General features: G+C 37.8%; 1 protein-coding gene across 4 annotated transcripts in view; it reads right to left on the bottom strand.

Annotated features, from left to right (window-relative positions):
* The window catches only part of LOC126272134 (probable phosphorylase b kinase regulatory subunit beta), a 154,438-nt gene that overhangs the window by 79,941 nt on the left and 57,626 nt on the right, over window positions 1–16,871 (bottom strand). For 2 of the 4 annotated variants that reach the window (XM_049974738.1, XM_049974739.1), the window contains exons 12-14: window positions 16,596–16,610; window positions 3,915–4,145; window positions 3,622–3,809 (exon numbers count right to left, since the gene is read on the bottom strand). In XM_049974738.1, the coding sequence (XP_049830695.1) occupies window positions 3,622–3,809; window positions 3,915–4,145; window positions 16,596–16,610 (434 nt within the window). The remainder of the gene's footprint in view (window positions 1–3,621; window positions 3,810–3,914; window positions 4,146–16,595; window positions 16,611–16,871) is intronic. The other 2 variants (XM_049974740.1, XM_049974741.1) reach the window with 1 other exon arrangement.

The following is a 16,871-nucleotide window of genomic DNA, read 5'->3' as shown; positions in this document are numbered from 1 at the left end:
TTGAGTAAGTCATCTTGCAGACCGCAAAGAGAAACATCTATCTTTACTGATAAAATAAACGGAAATGCTGACAGAAGAATGCTAACAATAAATTATTGCATTCTTTCTTGTTGTAGTTGTGTACCATGTTTCAGAAGTCAAAATATTGCACTTGCATTCAAAGGGGAGGTGGGCTACTTCTAACCAAGCCACCCTTTATCCCCCAGCCGCAATCTGTGTCCATGATACGGTGTAGGTTTTGAGCAGCTGTTCACCTGAATGACTGCATATTTGGACATGTCCATCGAGATGGTGTAACAAAAAAGATATTCATCCAATGATACAACATATTTCCATTGATCCACAATCTTGGTGATCCGATGTTCACTGCAATTGTAACTAACTAGGTCAACATGGGAATACATAGACGATGTCCACTGCAGAGTCCCATGTTCAGCAAGGTGCACTGAATAGTGTGCCCTGAAACACTTGTGCCTGAACCAGCATTGTATTTTGCAATCATGTATGCCACAGTTTGCCACCTACTTTACTTTACAGAGCAGGCAAGTCTCTGTCCTCAATGTTATGTGATGAGGCGTGAATGTACAGCACCTTGTCAGATGCTCATAGTTTCATTTTTCTTCAATCACTTTCCACAGATGGTCATAACACTAGTGTATAAACTAGCTTTTCCATTTCTGACATGCACATTCCCAGGCACCATGGCAAATCAGTCCGCCCCTTGTCAGAGTCACTGATGTCAGTGGATTTCCCCATTTGTGACCTATTTTGTTGCTAGAATGATTCCCCATTTGTCTATACTCTGCTTATATACTTTCTTTATCATGTCATGATCCTTGCAGTGCCATCAGGCAGCACTGAATTTCATGGTGGATGGTCATAATATTTTGGCTCACCAGTGTATTTCTTGAAAGATTTAAATGTGAAGCAATAGCAACCATATATAAAAATGGAGACAAGCAAATAATCTCTACTTAGACATGCATTTTTATGTCTTTTGGGACCTTCATTTTATTCCTTTTTTTCTTTTCTTTGAGAAAATATGCTTTGACAACCCTTTCTCAACTACTGGACAAAAAGGTGTACAGTACTCTTCAAGTTTGATTTTCAAACCTGAAAAATAAATGAAAAATTTATGTGATGCAAATGAGATTTGATACAAGCTGAAAAGCTTCCATGTTGCACATTCTTTTTATTCCAGGCTGGAACTACTCACAATAGTTTGGAGTGTTTCCCTGAAAATTAGTTCTGATAAAAAATTGCTTAGGGAAAAAAACTTCCTTTCAACGAGTTCATCAGTATGTGACTTACTGTACGCTGAAGTAAACCGTAAGAAAGAGAAAAATCCTCTTTAGCTATAGGCAATGAGTAATACCATGAGCATGAAGTTAGGACTCCCATGGTCCTGAAATAAATGAATTAATTAATAAAATCAAATACAATAAAACAAACAGAATATCGGCCTACACTTCTGACATGAACCTACTGGCTTCCACTCAATTTGGCTGCCATAATGGGTTCTCTACAGTGTTTGTTTGTATTCATGTTTACTATTCAATGCTTTCTCTGTATAGTGAATAACTGTATTCAATTTCTTTCTTTGTCTACTAAGATAATGGGCCACATGTTGCAGTTACCTCATTACTGAGATTACAGAAGGTTCTTCCCAAATTATAAATTCATCAGTGACCTCTGAAAACAGAAAGGATAATATAAAACCTAAGCTTAGAATTTATTTATGTTGAAAGAACTGAATACCACTTTACATGCAACAATTACTGAAGGCCATGGGCAGATTTGTGATAAGAACTGCAGCCTAATGTAAGACCCACAAATTAAAAATACAGGGGACAGAACTTTTTGACCTCAGAATCTCTTTAATATCCTCTGCAGCTTCTCAGGGTTTCAAGAGACTAGTTTTTACAAAAGAGATATAATAGTTTCATAGGAAATATTTGTAGGCCTTATTTCTTTGAACATCTGCTCATTGAAGGCAGGAATATAAACACATAAAAATAAGGTTTGCATCACCTCAGTTCCAACAGTTCTGGAACATGTACAGAAAATTGGAATAGAGATCAACGTAAACATCATTTCCACAATTTTTATTGTTCATGAAAACCATACATTGCATTTTGTACAGCGAGACCTTCGAAGGTGGTGGTCCAGACTGCTGTATACACTGGAACCTCTGATACCCAGTAGCACATCCTCTTGCATTGATGCATGCCCATATTAATTGTGGCATACTATCCACAAGTTCATCAAGGCACTGTTGGTCCAGATTGTCCCACTCCTCAACAGAAATTCAGTGTAGATCCCTCAGAGTGGTTGGTGGGTCATTGGTGGGTCATATCGTCCAGAAACAGCCCTTTTCAATCTGCCCCAGGCATGTTCAATAGGGTTCATGTCTGGAGAACATGCTGGGCACTCTATCCGAGCAATATCGTTATCCTGAAGGAAGTCATTCACAAGATGTGCACAATGGAAATCTGAATTGTCGTCCACGGAGATGAATGCCTCACCAATATGCTGTCGATACGGTTGCACTTTTGGTCGGAGGATGCCATTCAGGTATACATTGGCTCCACACAATACCACCCCAAAACAGCAGGGAACCTACACGTTGCTGCACTCACTGGACAGAGTGTCTAAGGCGTTCAGTCTGACCGGGTTGCCTCCAAACAGGTCTCCGATGATTGTCTGGTTGAAGGCATATGTGACACTCCTTGGTAAAAAGAACATGATGCCAATCCTGAGCAGTCCATTTGGCATGTTGTTGGGTCCAAATGTACTGCAATGCATGGTGTCGTGGTTGCAAAGATGGACTTCGCCATGGAGGTTGGGAGTGAAATTGCATATCATGCACCCTACTGCACACAGTTCGAGTTGTAACACGACATCCTGTGGCTGCACAAAAAGCATTATTCAACAGGGAAGAATTGCAGTCAGGATTCCTCTGAGCCATAATCTGTAGGAAGCAGTCATCCACTGTAGTAGTAGCCCTTGGGCAGCCTCAGCCAGGCATATCATCAACAGTTCCTGTCACTCTGTATCTCCTTCATGTCTGAACAACATCGCTTTGGTTCATTCTGAGATTCCTGCACACTTCCTGTGTTGAGAGCCCTTCCTGGCACAAAGTAATAATGTGGATGTGATCAAATTGCAGTATTGACCATCTAGGCATGGTTTAACTACAGAAAACATGAGCCGTGTACCTCCTCCCTGGTGGAATGACTGAAAATGATTGGCTGTCGGACCCTCTCCGTCTAATAGGGACTGCTCCTGAATGGTTGTTTACATCTTTGGTCAGATTTAGTGACATCTCTAAACAGTCAAAGGGACTGTGTCTGTGATACAATATCCACAGTCATGTCTATCTTCAGGAGTTCTGGGAACCAGGGTGATGGAAAACTTTTTTCAATGTGTGTACCTGATTCACGTATTTTCCAAACATTTCAGAAACATAAACAGTTATAGGATGAATTTACCTTGCTATTCAATAACTAAATTCAGTTATCACAAATGAATATGAAGCACGAAATGTTCTAAAGATATACAGAGTTAAGTAACATCTTAGTATACTGGAGTATTATGATTATTATATTTTTTTTATCTTACCTCATGTGCTCTTCCCTAATAAGAAGGCAAACTGTTGGCCGGCCTGACAGTCTCCAATACCTCCCCACAAACTGTAGCTCTGTTTTTATATCATCAATCAGAAGTGCCATATCGCGGTATAGATAAAACTCCGAGACCTCAAATATTAAAGGGTAGCATAAAACTGTCAGTCCACAAACTCTGTACACCTTCAGAAAAGAGAACCATGCATTAATTACAAAATGAATTTGAACAATAAATGAAAGATGCCTAGTATGACAAAGGATGACTTTCATATAGCAAAATTCAATTACTTTACTCGTTCCAAGTGCCCCAATTGGTCTCAGTGGCCGACCTTTTAACTTTAACTTGTTGTTTACACCAAGGTGTTCATACACTTTCACCAGCTCATGAGAAGAGCATATTTGAACAGGGTCCACCTCATGTGGGGTCTGAGTCTGTATGCCATATGTTGCCATCATAGCTTGCAGGCGCATTGATTCTGCAATTAATACAATTTGCACCACCAAATCTGTAGCTGTTCCCTGCATGAGAAATTTTTCCATCATATACCATGTCAAAGTTATTGAAACATAAGGTTTAGCTCTAAGGTTTCAAAAAAATGTTTTCCTTATCTTTCACACCAATTAATGAAATGTTACATTATCAAGACTGTCTGCCAGCATGATCCAATTAGTGTCATAAACAATGATATTACTTATACTTCATGGTGTCATACAAATGAATCCTGGTTTTGGCACTAACATTTTTTGATTCTTGAATACATACCGCCAAATGAAAAAGAAAAATGAGGAATTTGTGATCATATGATATGTCGATATGATTATCTGTAAATACTCTCAACTGACATACAAATTGTTTCTAAACTACATGCACTATGGATCACTTGTTTAAATTTAGTAATTTTTTATTTTGTTGAGTGAGGCAAATGCTCAGAGCTACTCCTTTTCTAATTCAAGCTTTATGCCAGTAAAATTATAAATTTAAGTAAGAAGGAAGTGTATTGTCATCATGAACACAATGGATTCCACAGAGTAGCATGTACAACTATTTGAGGCAATGAACTGTAAAGTTAAGTGTACATTTCTTATCTGGCATGTTGCATTTATCTTTCTTTGGCAGTTGTAATAACTGAAAAATTAAATTACCTTACAGAGAAGTTATCTGTAGCTAGCAGGACATTAAACGATAACAACAATTGTAAGACTGAATTTGTATAACTACTGCTATTACAATAGTGAAAAAGTAAGGACAGAATAAAAATTAATCACATATAAATAGCAATAACTCATCTTGATGAGAAGCTGGATGGGGGGAGGGGGAGATGAGAGGGGATGAATAAAGAATGCAGAATGCTGCAGGCCACAATTTTTTAATTATATAACATAGCTAATTTTCTCTGGTCATTCACCATGAACATACTTTATATGGCATGAGGATACACTTTCAAAAGGATATAAATGCTGATATAACAGGTCACTAATGCATGATTTCTGTCAGAATTTATGAGTTTGTGGACAGATTCAAATGGGCTGTGAAGGTTAGGGCTTACAATTTTTGGCATTCTGCCAAGGAGATTTTTCAGGTGTTGCACGAACTCAGCCCCACTGTTTGCAATGTTATTGTGTAGTTAGCAAACCACTAAATTCAAATGATTATATTTTTTGTCTTTTAAGCAGGGCTCTCTGAAAATAAGACTGAAAGTGGCTATGAGTATTTATTATGCTCAAAAATTGACAGGAACAACTTGGGGAGTACAACCAGAAACAGAGAAGCCTTCAGCACTTTTTTCGTACTGCTCTGCAGTTGAATATGCATTTCCTGTATCATAAAGATCCCATGATACCAAAGAAGCGGATATAGCTATTAATGATACATGCCACATCATTGACAGCTGTCTTCAACCCATGTCTCTGGCGAAAGTACATTGTCTCATTGAAACTGCTCCTTCTGACGTTCAATGAGAAGTAATGGACAGAAAAGAAAATACCAAAGCAATAACATCTTAAGTTCATCCTCATTTTTGTTACCATCAAGCACAGTTGCAACGAAGTTGAGAAAGAGTGCAGCTAAGGCAACAACCTCATAATTGCTGCAAATAGCACTAAAAATGTAATGTATCAATGAAAAATATTAATATGTAGAAATATAATAAAATTAGATAGATAACAAATCTATCCACCAAGTGGTGGCAGGAGAATTATGTAAAAGTTAAGGAACAGTGCAAGCTTTCACAGCACTGGCCCTCCTTTTTGCAATGCGGTTCAAACCCATGTCTGGCTATCTGATTCAGGTTTTGCACGATTTCCCTAAATCACTTCAGGCAAATCCTGGGTTGGTTCCTTTGAAACAACACGGTCAATTTCCTTCCAAATATGAGCTTGTACTCCATCTCTCGTGATCTCATTGTTGACGGGATGTGAAAAACTCATCTCCTCCTCCTTGATGCAATGAATCAATACTTTCAAATTCAATGAATCAACACTTCTGAATTCAACATTTTATTACACATGATTAACTGACACAATGATCAAATAGTGAATCAGCACAGTATGGTCAAAAATAATATATGAAAGAATAAACAATATATGCTAATGTACATCTGCTGTCCAAACAACAGTCAAACTTTGCATGTTATTCTGTAGTCAGTGCTTCCCATAATGTTACCAAGCAAGGAAACTGTTGACAACTGAAAGTTACCACAACTGTTTTGCACTGTTATTTCATCTACTTGTTAGTGATGCTCTCACTAGTAGGTGACATTTATGTTGCTGTATTCTAGCAACACATACACAAATTTAGCGTGGCTTTACTACAGTGGACAGAACTGGCAATGCCAGAAACAAAACAGTATGTTAAATGCTGTCATAACATTAGAGTTAAATGTTGATTGATGCTGCATCAAATCATATTAGAGAGATATGGAAACAGGGATTTGAGAGTGAAAATTTAGGCTCTCTGTTGATTCACCTTTATTGTAAGCATTGGAATGAGACAATCATGTAGCAGTTATAACTCCCTTTGGCTCAAGTAGCTGAGCCATCATATGAATGTGAGGTGGCAGGGGGGAGGGGGGGGGGGGGGAGGAAAGGGGCTATTGATGTCAGCTGTATTGGGACTTGATGTGGAATCAGCAGTGAAGAGTGAAAAATTGTGCCAGCCCGAGATTCAAACCTGAGATCTCCTGCTCATTAAGCAGTTGCATTAACCACTGTGCCACTCGAGCACACTGTTTATTGCAACTGCAGGGACTATCTTGGTACACCTCCCAGGCAACCCACATTCCCACCCAGCACCACCTAGCCACAATCCCTGTCCATGTCCTCCATGTTTGGAAGAACAGGCACCACACATTCATATAGTTGAGCCATCTAGTAGCTAGTAAGCTGAAAGAGCTCTTTGTGCTAACCAGCATTTCTAGGTGCAACCTTAAGACCTACCTGTTTGATAAACATAACCTGACATCAACAGCTCTAAGTCATTATTTAAATTCAGTCGGAAAATATTTAAAATGTTTCTTGATAATTTATGTTCCATTATTGAAAAGCATGTCCTAATATAAGAGGGTGTGGTGGAAAGTGATGCCTCCAAATTTTTTATGTGAAAATTCTTAAGAATTTTTTTAAACAAAACAAGTGTTACTAAGATTATGCATCTTTATTCTACATGTTTCCAAATTTGCAGCCCTCTGCCACTAGAGGACTCCAAATTGTAGCATTACATGGCAGTGTGTAGCATTACTACGTGGGTGTGTGAGAAACACCATGCTGTTATCGAGTTTCGAATTCAAAGGGGAGCAAGGAAGGTGCCTCCACGTGTGCATTTTACTTACATGCAACGTAGAAGAAAGTAAAATGCTGGTGCTCCCCGGAAACATTGCCCAATCGGACAACACCCAAACCTTCCACCACCGGAAACCAATGCAATCAAAAGCCAAAAACAAAAACAGGTCCTCTTCAGGGCCAACCCTGACAATCGTCAGCCTGAACATCAAGGGAATCACCAAGAATAAGGCGGATTTAATATCACAACTATGCCAATTAGAAAAGTGGGACGTACTGTGCCTGCAGGAATCACATAGAGACGAAACAGCAAACAGACCCAATATCAAAGGAATGCACTTGGCAGTAGAAGCACCTCACAGAAGGTATGGGAGTACAATATTTACCAGACCTGAGATGCTGCTCTCTTCCACGAGTAAGACAACCACCAACAACATTGAAGTGTTAGCGATAGAGAGTGGATCATTTACAATATGCTCCGTATATAAACCCCGGCCAGAACTTACACACTTCAACGCCACAAAGCTTCAACAACCAAAGGACACACTTCGTTGTGGGCGACTTTAACAGCCACAGCACCACCTGGGGCTACGACAAGACAGACGCCAATGGTCAGCTGCTAGAACAACGGGCTGAGGCAAATAACCTCTCATCTCACTTCTCTACGACCCCAAGCTCCCCTGCTCCTTCAACAGCAAAATTTGGAAGCGCGGTTACAATCCCGATATTTGCTTCGTCAGCTGGAACATCTATGACACCTGCTGCAAAAGAGCATATGATGCAATCCCAAAGACACAACATCGACCTACTGGAATCCAAGTCTACTCAACAATAAAAACAACCAAAATACCTTTCCGTAGGAGATTCAACTTTAAAAAGTCTAGGTGGTCAGAACATTCCCAAGCACTGGATGAGGAATTAGCCAGTCTGACCCCAACACTAAATAATTATCTTATCTTTGTTGAGACTTCGCGAAAGGTATCTAGACGCTATATTCCTAGGGGCTGCAGACAACACTATATCCCAGGGCATTCAAATGCCTCAAAGGACACCCTGGAGAAGTATCAAGTATTGTTCGCGGAAGACCGATTCAGCGACGAAACCATCACCTGAGGCACAGCTTTAATGTCAGCCCTCAGCGAGGCACGCGAGAAGAAGTGGATAGCAACCCTAGAAAGAATGGATATGTCCCACAGTAGCAAAATAGCCTGGAACCTGATTAAGAAACTGGATGGTGACCCAAGGCTAAGCAAGGCCCCAGCCAACGTAACTCCAAACCAGGTGGCCGACCAACTCCTTCTAAGCGGCAAGTTCAACTCCAAACGTCAGAAAATTAAAATCACACGCCTACTCCCAACAGAAAACACCAACTTCCAGAAACCATTTAGCATGAGAGAGTTGAACAATGGCATAAATACCAAGAAGAATGGGAAAGCCACTGGGTTTGATGATATTTGTGTGGAACAGATTAAAAACTTCGGCCTTGGTGCCAGGGACTGGATACTTAGACTTTTTAACGTGTGCCGTGAAACCTTTCAAATCTCGAAACTGTGGAGGAAGTCAAAAGTGGTGGCTCTCCTTAAACCCGGGAAGGACCCAGAGTCTCCGAAGAGCTATCGACCCATAACCCTTCTCTGCCACCTGTTTAAGCTCTATGAAAGATTGATCCTCAACATAATAGAGAAAATCGTTGACTCGAAGCTAATTCCACACCAAGCAGGTTTTAGACCTGGAAAGTCCTGTACCAGTCAAATTCTGGCATTGACGGAACATATCGAGGATGGGTTTGATAATAAACTAATCACTGGGCTGGCACTAGTCGACCTAAGTTCCACCTATGATACAGTAAATCATCGGACACTACTGCATAAAATCTACGAGACCCTGAAAGACTACCACCTAGTCAAGATAATCGAATCCCTGCTCCAAAATAGACAGTTCTTTGTAATGCTTGAGGGGAAAAAAAGAGTCGATGGCGGAATCAGAAAAATGGGCTCGCCCAAGGGAGCATGTTGGCGCCAATCCTATTTAACATATATACAAATGACCAACCAACTCCAGACAAAACCAAAACTTTTGTATATGCAGACGACCTGGCAATAACAGTTCAAGGCAACAGGTCTGAAGCCATCAAGGAGCAACTGCCCTTTCTGTAATGTCAACCTACTACAAAAAGAATTCTCTAACACCCAATTCCTCCAAAACTCAAGTGAGTGCATTCCATCTGAACTCGATGCAGGCAAAATACAAGCTCAGTGTTACCTGGGATGAGACATTACTAGAACACACAGATACTTCCACCTACTTTGGTGTCGTGCTGGACAGAACATTGACATACAAATATCATTGCGAAAAAAACACGCAAAAAAGTAGAAGCACGAAATTTCCTAATAAGAAAGCTGTCCAACAGCAAATGGGGTGCCAAACCTACCGTGGTCAGAACTTCAGCCCAAGCTTTGTGCTTCTCAACTGCCGAATATGCCTGCCCGGTATGGTGCAGATTCGCTCACGCAAAAAATGTAGATATTAGCTTGAATGAAACATGCAGGATAGTGACAGGCTGCATGAAACCTACCCCCATAGAAAATCTTCACAGGGCCGCAGGTTTCACAAACCCTGACTCACGTAGGAAAGCCCATGAACATACCGATAAGCTAAAACAAACCTTTTATGCCCGTCACTCAATATTTGGCATAGAGTGTGGCCCCAGCAGACTCAAATCCAGACGCCGTTTCCTAAGTTGCGCCTTAGATGACCCCCCCCCCCCCCTCCCCCGATCTACTATCCACTAAGAGAGGACCCACCAAGTGGCGTTCTAGTGATTGGAAAACCTGGAGAATACTTAACTGCATCAGAACTGGGGTGGCTGGTGTGAAATCTAATCTGATCAAATGGGGTTTGTTGGACGAAAATGACGACAAATGCGACTGCGGCACTCCACAGGACATGGAACATTTCCTACAATGCCCTGCCTGCCCGTACAGATGCACCCTCAATGATCTATGGCTGACTAAGGAAGAAGCATTGGACATTGCCCAATATTGAGCAAACAAATTGTAGTTTCCGGACACGAAAAAGTAAAAGTAAAGTAAGTTCGAATTCAAAGTGTTATTCCACACAATCATCCTCCTTACAGTCTGCTTTGGTCAAATCCAATTTTCACCTATTTCCAAAACTTAAAGAACACCTTTGAGAACTTCACTTTGATAGTGATGAAGCGGTGCAAGCAGAGGTGAGGTTGTGGCTCCATCAACAAAGTCAAACACTCTTCACCAATGGTATCAACAAACTACTCTCTTGTTGGGAGAAATGAGTTCATCGCCATGGTGACTATGTTGAGAAATAAATGTGTAGACATGAAGAATAAAGATGTTGAATGCAAATAATATTTGTTTCATTTACAAAAGCTTTGGGAGTTTTCACATAAAAAATTTGGAAGCATTACATTTCAGCACAGCCTCGTATATTAAGATATCTCAAACTCAGAGCTTTTAACTACATGCTTCCCCTGCTATATCTGCAGTGGACTTCCACTGAAGATGCTACTGAATTTATCTTAAAGCCAAACAACAAGTACAGTTATAAACAAAAACACATACACAGTAATAAGACAAATAATACATAACATTAAAGACCAAACAGTACATACAAATGTGCATATATAATACAAATATGGTGTCAAAATACACAAATAAGCATATTATTTGCACGAAACCAGCTTATATACACAGTGTTTATGTCAACAGTTGAGAAACGTAAACTGCTTATGAAGTTCAATTATTTGTTCAACACATAAACTAAATAGAAGTAACGATCCAACAAAAATGTCTTAATTTAGAAGTGAAAAGGAATTTTTGATTTCTTAGGGCTTTGTGCTCAATGGCAAGCAAAATGAAGATTTTGGTGCCAGCATGTTTTGGATATTTCTGCATCAAGAACACTGGATGTCTTTAATGCACCTGGTATCATCACTGGGTCTTTTTGATCTGTTTTCACAGAGATTTGGCTTTTTATAACAGAATGTGTTGGAGAAAATTTGCACTGGGAAGCAGTCATAGGTATTCTCAACTGCCTTAAAAGTTTATGGCAAGCGGTTCTTGGACCTGCTCTACATATTATTATATTCACTCTTTACTGAAGAATGAAGCCCTTTAGAATATAAGTAGTTTCCACAGAGACTGATTCCAAGCAATATTACAGAGTGAAAATAAGCAAAGCTGCCAGTATTTGTTACAAATTCATCCCAATGTGAGAATGCATTTTCAATGTAAAATCAGATGAGTTCAATTTTTGAATATAGCCTGTAGTACACATTCCCAATTAAGTTTGGTGACAAGTTGGGTATCTGGGAACTTAGAGGAGTGCTTTCTCCGAAAATGTTAGTTGTTATAAGTCATTGAAATTACCTTTGGGAGTTTATGATCTGTGTGCATCTGTTTGAAATTGGTCTTGTAAATGATAGTGTCATTAGTGAATATGGTGAATTAGGAACACCAAACTGAGTAACTTCTCAGACTTATACAACAGTTAATGCCACTTTGTTTACCTCTGGTAGCACTTCAGAAAAAGGTACAGAGTGTACCTCTTACATGTAATAAAAAGAATTCTGAAGTAGATGTTATAGAATTAAAAAATTTATTTGACAGCGGAATATTCAGGGTGGAATGTAACAATATTATGAAAAGAACAGTTGTTACTCACCATATAGTGCAGATGCTGAATCACAGATAGGCACAACAATAAGACTCTCAGAAAGTGAGCTTTTGGCTAACAAAGCCTTTGTCAGAAACACACACACACGCGCGCGTGCCCACACACACACACACACACACACACACTGGCTGTAGCAGAGAGAGAGAGAGAGAGAGAGAGAGAGAGAGAGAGAGAGAGAGAGAGAGAGAGTGGTGTGTGTGTGTGTGTGTGTGTGTGTGTGTTTTGTCTATATCCAATGAAGGCCTTGTTGGCCAAAAGCTCATTTTCTGAGAGTATTTTTGTTGTACCTATCTATGACTCAGCACCTCTGCTGTGTGGCATGTAGCAACTATCCTTTTGGTAAGTCTTCTTTTTGGCTGTGGGTATTTTATCAATGCTCAGGTAGTGTTCAGGTATCAAATGGTCAAGTGGAAAATTCTTTTATTAAAGATCTAAACTAAGTGTGTATTCCACAAGGAATTAGAAGATACAACTGCAAAAGATTAAGCAACGTATATAAGCAATAGCAGGTGAAAAGGCATCATTTAGTAAAACAGTGGCAATTTATCTATTTTTTGCAAATCATTCTTCACTTACATTACTTTTTGTTGCTTTATATCCTTTGCTTATAGAGAAGTAATCTGGTGTTTGAATTTTCATACTCCATCAAGTTTTTTGCTAGTTGAAGTGCTTTCCAATATACAACAAAAATACAGATATTTCATATGAAGATTAACCAAGGCAGCAGCAGTACTACCTCTTCAAACAGGCACCTATTTTTCATTTAATTGCTCAGCATTGTCAGACACATCACATCATGCACAGGACAGGTATTTCAGCATAATGGTAAATATGTATGGGCTATGAATCATTCAGACTGGAGACTAACATTCAATTATTTTATTTGTTTTATATAAAACTGAAAAATGGAGCTGAAACTAACTAGCAGTCAGCAAAATTTATGTCAGGAGTTATTTACAAAATTACTTTGGAGATTTATTCTCATAAGCACACCAGTTTAGGATTTAAGACTTTGTATGTACATATGGAAATATGAATATTTTTCTCAAGTTTTCAGAAGATGAGTTCAGCACCTCTCTTAAGACACTGATAAAAACAATGGGAAAAGGAAAGGAAATAAATAGAAATAGTGAAAGAAGACAAACATTTGTAAAGGGAAAAAAGGCTATTCAGATATTGTAGAATAATTTGCTGAAGTAAACCAACTAAGACTTTACAATTTAATTCTCAAAAATATTCATAAATTATTCTGAATATGTATTACCTTAATAAATATGTTTCCTGGTAATTAGATTCCATATATCAAATTTGCACAGGCCTTTCCTCCAGGTAGAACCAGTTTGTGCTCCATCTAACTTATTTTCTTGAAAGGAAATAAGGTGCGTGGAAACACAATGCAAATTAATTAAGCATGCTAAATCTTTATGGCAACTTTACTGTCTCATTAGTAGATGTTTTGTTTTTACTGTACGGAATTTTTTTCAGTGCAAGAACTGAATCAGAGTATACTACTCATGATTTTGGAAGCCAACAAGCTAGAAAAACAGTCAATGGTAGAGGACTTATTAAGCTAAGATAGCAACAAATATTAGACACAATGCACATGAAGAGAAACATGCCATGCAAGTGTCACAAACAATGTGCTCTGCACACAAAGCAAGAAGAAGATTAAAAGAAAATGAATACAAAAAGGAAATTTAGTCAAGGATTTGTTTTTCTTCCTGTTACAGAACATCACATGTGCAAGCTAGAAATTTTATAAGAATGTAAAATATTACAAACAATAAAACTGATACACAAAAAAAGGCCTCTATTTACAAACTTCTTGGTAAAATCATTCTCCTTTAGTGGTTTACAATGGGAATGGGAGAAAAGGACAGACTTGAGAAAGTAGTCATTTTGAGATTGGATACCAAGTTGAAGACCATATGAACAGTTGAAGCGAATGCAAACAGTGGATAATTATGTAGCTTTTGCACTTTGTTTACCTCCCATTACTTTACATTACATGTTACTCAAGTTTCTGGAGAAACTGGTTCCATTTGTGCCCATCCACATACATCCTTGTTTACCTACCAGTGATGGAAGTTCTGTTTCAAAAAATTCATTTCCATATCCACTTTTATGAATTTTTTTAAGAGCATCTATGAAGCTTATGTTAGTGATTACGATATTTTTATTTAAATGAAAAATACACAGATTAAATACAACTAGCTGCTTTCTTTTAAAGCATTTACTTCATTTTGTTTTCAAACATGAGTTTCATTCTTTTAACAAATTTCGTAAGTAAATTAAAGTGGCCCATCAATATTTTTATATTAAATAGCAGCCCCCCCCCCCCCCTCCACCCCACATTAATTCTCCATGGTATGCAATGTGTGTGGACACACATGTGGAAAGAGACATATGACAATCTGCAGCTAAACACATATTCTATACTGTGAATGTTTCTCTTGCCCCATAGAATTATTTATATTCTATAAGTTGGAATAAGAGAAATACACCCACCAAGAATTTTCTTCTTGTTCAGAGCTCCATCAATATTACACTTGGCATACAGATATTTTATGCACTGTGATTTAGGTGCACTATCTGTTGCATAATTCACTTTCAGATACACATTTTATATGCTACTATTCATGATTTATATACCAATTGTCTTGCTACAAAAATACAACCCACTTATTTGTATTTACAAAGGTTTTTAACAATAACATCATCTGAAAATGGGCTGTGTCAAGGATATTTGAAATCGATAACAACGAACTTTTAGTTGTCGATTTCCATATACAGTGCAGGTAGAGTGTCATGAAACACTCAGATAATAGAAAGAAGTATTTACATTTCACTGCCTAAAGTACTTTTCTTGAATACAAATTTTGCAGAACTCAAACAGTCAGAAATTTTATTCTCTCATTGTGTACTAACATAAATTACTGATTTTATTAAATGTACACAAAACTCGTATGTGTAAGTAATATAACTGAGCCACATACACAGTGCAAAAGCCAAAGATAGCTCTATTAGGATTTAATAATGATACAACACACACATCCACAAAAGTGGCATATAATTTTCATTTCAGCATATCTAGTTCCACATTGTAATTTGTTTTAAATTTTCATAATCCTGTACTGTGGAGTCTGGATACATAGTTTTAATTCTTGTGTTAGAAACATAACTTTTTGGTTTCTGATGCATATAACAAACAAAGTTGTGTTTGCAACCTATTGAATATTATACTTTATAGAATCACAATATTCGGACTACTTCATGGTGGGTACTATAAAAGCATTTTGCTTATAGAAACTTTAGGTTACCACTTCGAAGAAACCAAGCATAACCAGCCAGAAAAATAATATATACAAGGACTTTATGGTTTCAACATGGACACCCATGAAGCTCATACAACATAAGATCTCAAATTTAAAAAATTCCCTTGCATGTCAATGTCACTCTAAGTCTCAGACATGCTGTATCTTTGTCTCAGTTATTGCAAAATACATTATTTATAGTGATTCGCTTAAATATATTTGTCATGGCAAAATTCAGTGCACAATATCTAATACCAACTCATTTAGTAGAAATGAAAGAAATTAAATTTTAACTACTTTCTGATATAATTGTATTTCAAAGTATTACTGGTAACATAGATAGAATCCTTTTTGTTGGAACCAAAAATTAACAGTGATAAAAGAGTGATTAACTGATAAGCACCAGGCAGGAATAATATAAACTTACTAATCTGCACAAAATATGGTAGTAACATCATTAAAAATTTTGGTGTTGTAGTCTTCACTTAGAAGATTAGTTTGATGCAGCATTCCATAACAGTCTACCAAAACATGCCTCTTAAACTCTGCGTAACTGCTGCAACCTACATTCTTTTGGATATTCTTGTTATATTCAACCCTCAGTCTCCCTCTACAACTTTTATCCCACATTCTCTTCTTGTCTTTACATGTCCACATTTCACTTCCATTTAAGACAATTCAGCAGACAAACACTTTCAGAAAAATGCTTCCTAACTCTTAAATATATATTCAATGTGAACTTATTTCTCATTTTCAGCAGAGCTTTCCTTACTACTGAAAGTCCACATTACTTCAGTTATTTAGCTACTCCAACAGAAAATCATCTCTAATACTTTCAGTGTCTTATTTCCTAATCTGATTCCCCCAAAATGATCTGACTGAAACTGAGTAGACTACAGTATGTAGACAAAAAATGATGGAAGAGAGATCAATACAGTAATGTAAAGTACAATGAAATACAATAAGACTGTTTTATGTTTACTGATGCTCATCTTACAATCTCTTTTCCAAAAAAACATCTAAAATGTTTTCCAAACACAAGGAAGTGGACATTAAAGTCAGTGAAAGATGAAAAAGAAATTTCAAAAGCAGAGAAAAGAAACAAGCCACAGAAGCACACATTCTGCAGCAACAATCTACTGTGTACAAAGTTTGATGTACTTACAATAGTTGGTTTTGCCTAAAATGGAAAAAAAGAACATATAATAATTCATCAAGACCTGTGGAAACATTACCTTTAATAACATAATGAGTGTTCAATAATGAATAAATATTGCACTTTTGTAAAAGGAATAAGCAGCAGGTTACAACTAAGGGGGGGAAAATCATGTTTACAATACAGTTCAGCTACAACTTAATATCTAGATCTTGTTAATGAGAGCACATATGTTTCAAAATGAAAGGTAATGGTATGATCTTGTTTCTAATGAGTATATACACT

This window comes from Schistocerca gregaria, chromosome 5 (genome assembly GCF_023897955.1).
Source record: "Schistocerca gregaria isolate iqSchGreg1 chromosome 5, iqSchGreg1.2, whole genome shotgun sequence".
Classification (NCBI taxonomy): Eukaryota; Metazoa; Arthropoda; class Insecta; order Orthoptera; family Acrididae; genus Schistocerca; species Schistocerca gregaria.
The sequence above is the reverse complement of the archived record's forward strand: the minus strand, read 5'-3'. Positions and strand labels throughout refer to the sequence as shown.